This window comes from Hylobates moloch, unplaced genomic scaffold, assembly GCF_009828535.3.
Source record: "Hylobates moloch isolate HMO894 unplaced genomic scaffold, HMol_V3 SCAFFOLD_13, whole genome shotgun sequence".
Lineage (NCBI taxonomy): Eukaryota > Metazoa > Chordata > Mammalia > Primates > Hylobatidae > Hylobates > Hylobates moloch.
Genome location: NW_026652288.1, coordinates 47,472,775 through 47,478,263, shown reverse-complemented (window position 1 = coordinate 47,478,263; position 5,489 = coordinate 47,472,775). Strand labels below are relative to the sequence as shown.

The window sequence follows — 5,489 nt, the reverse complement described above, 5'->3', positions numbered from 1 at the left end:
GGTTCACCGCAACCTCCGCCTCCTGGGTTCAAGTGATTCTCCTGTCTCAGCCCCCTCCGAGTAGCTGGGATTACAAGCACGCGCCACCATGCCTGGCTAATTTTTGTACTTTTTTAGTAGAGATGGGGTTTTACCATGTTGGCCAGGCTGGTCTTGAACTCCGACCTCGTGATCCACCTGCCTGAGCCTCCCAAAGTGCTGGGATTACAGGTGTGAGCCACTGCATCCGGCCAATACTAAGCACTTTCAAGGCTCATATAGAATAGGAAGCACTGCCGTGGCTCATGCCTGAAATCCCAGCACTTTGGGAGGTTGAGGCGGGAGGATCACTTGAGCCCAGGAGTTCGAGACCAGTCCTGGCAACACAGACTGCATCTCTACAAAAAAAATTTAAAAATTATCCAGGCACGGTGATGCCTGCCTGAAGTGTGCTTACTGCTGTGGCACGTATAGAGGCGAATATGCCCTAGGTTCTGCTCCCAAGGGTATTACATTCTATTCTGTAACTGCTGACTGGGATCAGTGTAATGAAGAGGTGCAGAGTGTCAAAAGAGATCAAAGGAAGGCAAGCACTCTAGCCCAACACAGCTTAATCTGCCCATAGGATCTTCAATGCCAGTTGTCTCCTCCTCCACTTATGCATTTAAATGTATTTGCCTGTATACATGCCTGAGAAAGGTTATCTCCTATTTTTTTTTTTTTTTTTTTTTTTGGAGACAGAGTCTCCCTCTGTCACCTAGGCAGGAGGGCAGTGGCACAACATAGCACACCGTAATCTTGAACTCCTGGGCTCAAAATGATCCTTCCATCTCAGCCTCCCAAGTAGCTGGATCTCCACTTATTCTGAGAGATAAGTGACAGGGTAACACAAAGGGAGCACTACTCAATATGGTACAAAGTGGTTAGGGGGTTGGGATACAAAAAAGACTGTGTGGGAAGATGGCCATCAGTGAAGGAAGGTTTTATTGGAGGAGGTGATTTCTAAGCTGGATTTCAGAGAAAGTTATGATATTCAGTTATGGGGAGAAAGGGTGATGGATGCACAAGAGATTAGTGAGATGTGTTTTATGGAAATAAGCTGTAAAATGTTCTAGGAAGTAGTTGGGCCATCTTTTGGGATATATAGCAGCAGCTGGGAAGAAGGGTTGAGGTTAATGTGAGGGAATCGGGGAGCCAGTGACTGTAGGCTAAGAATGGTTGGAAAGATGATAGGAGCCTTAGTGTAGTGTCGGTGCTAAAGAGGGGATGTTGATACAGGATGTGTACAGCTCAGATGTCAAGGATGATGAAACTTGAAAAGGAATACTGAATTGAGTGCCTTCAGACAGCAGGTTGAATGGCATGACCAGCAATGATCCTGGAAAAGTGGAAGGAGAGGGTGATGGTGAAGGCAAAACTGGTGCCTGCTGGTTTGAGTTAGGCCATGAGAAAGTGACAGACATGGGTTAGAGAGTCAGTACAATAGGACTTGTTAAGGGTTGTATCTAGGGTGGTGAGCTCTTTGGATTTCAGATAGTGGCTAGAGATTATAGTAACATAGCACCTGGAAAGAAGGGGAGAAGCCAGTGCTGGGAAAGGGTTCTTGGGAGTGGTGAGAGGGTGATGATTGGACAGACCTAGGGGGAGTTTGAGCCTGTGAATGAGGTAATAGAAAAGAGGCAGTCATGATAGTAAAAGAGACAGAAATTGGTGTTGAACAAACCTCCTTCATAGCAGTATAGGAGACTTCCTCACTGTGGCAGTGCCCTGTATTTGGAGCTCTGGGGATCTTAGGGTGCCTCGGGAAGCTGTGGTCCTGTGGGTTCGTGTGCAGAAAGACGTCAAGTGTACATGAACACACGACAGTAGAACAAATCTGTGTCTGGGTGTTCTGTGTACTTTTGGTCCCTCTTGACCCTCACATCCCCCCATGCACTATTCTCTTCCTCTTTCCTTACTAGGTTGCCTGTGGCTGGGGAAAGGAATGTGCTCATCACCAGTGCCCTCCCTTACGTCAACAATGTCCCCCACCTTGGGAACATCATTGGTTGTGTGCTCAGTGCCGATGTCTTTGCCAGGTGGAGCCAGCTGCTGGGGGAAGAGACCTCCTAAGGGAAGGGCGGGTCCCGGGTCCCAGGGGAATGGGACGCCTCAAGGGTGGGGCTGGGGAGATCCCAAGGACAAGGAAGTGCTGAAGTGGGGCCCCCTAGCGATCACCATATTCCCTTGCAGGTACTCTCGCCTCCGCCAGTGGAACACCCTCTATCTGTGTGGGACAGATGAGTATGGTACAGCAACAGAGACCAAGGCTCTGGAGGAGGGACTAACCCCCCAGGAGATCTGCGACAAGTACCACATCATCCATGCTGACATCTACCGCTGGTTTAACATTTCGTTTGATATTTTTGGTCGCACCACCACTCCACAGCAGACCAAGTAAGTTTCCTCTAATGAGGCAGAAATGGGGCTTGAAGGCTGGGACTGGGAACAGTGAGAGTATCTTGGAGACAGAAGGAACCTGGGTGGCTGTCTGGGCACTCCTAAACTTAGGATCTCAGTATCACCCTGGGCAGTTATCCAGGCATTTTTGAGGGAAGATGGTGTGTGTAGAAGCCTGACCAGGAGGTGAAGGAGCAGCTGAGGGAGGGAAGAGACTGGATGCAGGCTGATGGGAAATATCTATCTTCCCTCTAGTGCCTCCCTTCCTCTCTGGCTGTCCTGAAGTCTAAGACACTTCTTCCCACTCCTGTATGCATTTATAACACATAAACTCATTCTTCCTCTGCCTAATACTCATCCTTATAAAAACTTTGCATAGCCGGGTGCGGTGGCTCATACCTGTAATCCCAGCACTTTGGGAGGCCGAGGCGGGCGGATCACCTGAGGTCAGGAGTTCGAGACCAGCCTGACCAACATGGGGAAACCCCATCTCTACTAAAAATACAAAAGTTAGCTGGGCGTGGTGGCGCATGCCTGTCAACCCAGCTACTTGGGAAGCTGAGGCAGAAGAATCTCTTGAACCCAGGAGGCGGAGGTTGTGGTGAGCCAAGATCATGCCGTTGCACTCTAGCCTGGGCAACAAGAGCAAAACTCTGTCTCAAAAAAAAAAAAAAGGCTGGGGCTGGGCGCGGTCGCTCACACCAGTAATCCCAGCACTTTGGGAGGCCAAGGCAGGCGGATCACGAGGTCAGGAGATCGAGACCATCCTGGCTAACCCAGTGAAACCCTGTCTCTACTAAAAATACACACACACAAAAAATTAACCAGGCGTGGTGGTGGGCGCCTGTAGTCCCAGCTACTCCGGAGGCTGAGGCAGGAGAATGGCGTGAACCCGGGAGGCAGAGCTTACAGTGAGCCGAGATAGTGCCACTGCAATTCAGACTTGGTGACAGAGCGAGACTGTCTAAATAAAAAAAGGGCTGGGCACAGTGGCTCACGCCTGTAATCTCAGCACTTTGAGAGGCCGAGGCGGGTGGATCGTGAGGTCAGGAGTTCAAGACCAGCCTGGCCAACATGGTGAAACCCCGTCTCTACTAAGAATACAAAAATTAGCCAGACCTGGTGGTGGGCACCTGTAATCCCAGCTACTTGGGAGGCTGAGGCAGAGAATTGCTTGAACCCAGGAGGCTGAGGTTGCAGTGAGTTGAGATCACGCCACTGCACTCCAGCCTGGGCGACAGAGCGAGACTCCATCTCAAAACAAACAAAAAAAACCCCAAAACTTTACATAGTAGACAGGCCAACTGATAGTGCTATGCAGTTTAGTTTAGCACTTGGACTGACTTAATTTTTAGGATATATTAAAGAACAGACACAGGCCTATCCTATTGGAGATTTTTGTTAATGAAAAATACAAAACAGATAAATCTGTATTCAACAAAAGTGAATTCTAAAGTGTTGAGGGGAGAGATCGTGTGGGCAGTTGGGGAATATGTGTGATGGGTCTGAGCTCATCCAGTAAAACTCTCAAAAGATGAATAGATGCCCTTTTCCTTGAGGAGCCTTCTGCCTGATTTCTTTGTCACTGAGTTTGGGTCCCTGGTTGGAGTGGCAGGAGGAAGGGATCTACCACGTCTTCTGACTATCTCTTCCTGATCCCTGGCCCGCCTCACCAGAATCACCCAGGACATTTTCCAGCGGTTGTTGAAACGAGGTTTTGTGCTGCAAGATACTGTGGAGCAACTGCGGTGTGAGCACTGTGCTCGCTTCCTGGCTGACCGCTTCGTGGAGGGCGTGTGTCCCTTCTGTGGCTATGAGGAGGCTCGGGGGGACCAGTGTGACAAGTGTGGCAAACTCATCAATGCTGTCGAGCTTAAGGTAAGAGGAGGGTCTCCATGGGAGCCCGGAAGGAGACAGTCCTTATTCTTAAGGGACTCCCTTCTTGTCCCATTTAGGATTTTTATTTTAGCATTCTAGACCTTTAACCAGTGGCCCTTTCTGCCCCATCTCAGCAACTTGTCATTTAGTTCATTTGAAAAATACCCCCTGAGCACTTACTATGTGCTGAGCACTGTGCTAAGAAACAGACAAGTTGAGTTTATATTTCCCAACCTTTGGTCTTGCATCACACCACCTGATCTACATTTGTTTAGATCCTTCTCTCTTCCTTAAAGACCTTCTCTTCTAGCCATTTGTTAATTTATTTCTTCATTCATTTATTCAACATACATTTTTTGAGTCCTTAGAATAGGCCAATTACAATTCTGCGTGCTGGGGATATAGCAATGAACAAAACAGACTTTTATTTAGTATGGTCAGAAGACCAACACTAACTAAGGAAATGATATAGGATAAGCTGCCAGGAAAATGTGACAGAGTGACTTCTGGGGGAAGATTTAACTTAGGTAGATAGGGAAGGCCTTTCAGAGGCAGTAACATTTGAACTGAGAGTTTAACCGAAGAATTAGGAGCAAGCCAGGCAATAAGAGGTTAAGAATGTTCTAAGCAGAAGGACTAGGAAATGCAAAGGCCATGAGGCAGCTAAGAGCTGAAAAGGCGGAATTGGCAAGGCCAGTATAGCACTAGCACAGTGAGTGAGGAGGAGGGTAGACTGAGATGAGGTGAGAGAGATAGCAGGGACCAGATCACCAGGGCCTATGAAGCCATTGTGGGAATTTAGATTTTATTCTGGTGAATGACAAGCTGCTCTGTGGAAAATGGATGGCAGGGAAGCAAGAAATAAAGTATGTTGAAGGGGCTGGGCATGGTGGCTCATACCTATAATCCCAGCACTTTGGGAGGCCAAGCTGGGTGATTCACTTGAAGCCACGAGTTTGAGATCAGCCTGGCCTGTAACATGGCAACCTTGTCTCTACTGAAAATACAGAAAAGGCTAGGTGCAGTGGCTCACATCCGTAATCCCAGCACTTTGGGAGGCTGAGGTGGGCAGATCACTTGAGGTCAGGAGTTTGAGACCAGCCTGGCCAACGTGGTGAAACCCCGTCTCTACTAAAAAAATACAAAAATTAGCTGGGTGTGGTGGCAGACCCCTGTAATCCCCGCTTCTTGGG

The 5,489-nt window shown here is 48.5% G+C and overlaps 1 protein-coding gene across 2 annotated transcripts in view; it reads left to right on the top strand.

The window, feature by feature from the left end:
• MARS1 (methionyl-tRNA synthetase 1) overlaps positions 1 to 5,489 on the top strand; it is a 26,911-nt gene that overhangs the window by 8,441 nt on the left and 12,981 nt on the right. For both annotated transcript variants that reach the window (XM_032173266.2, XM_032173265.2), the window contains exons 8-10: positions 1,941 to 2,057; positions 2,212 to 2,415; positions 4,095 to 4,296. In XM_032173266.2, the coding sequence (XP_032029157.1) occupies positions 1,941 to 2,057; positions 2,212 to 2,415; positions 4,095 to 4,296 (523 nt within the window). The remainder of the gene's footprint in view (positions 1 to 1,940; positions 2,058 to 2,211; positions 2,416 to 4,094; positions 4,297 to 5,489) is intronic.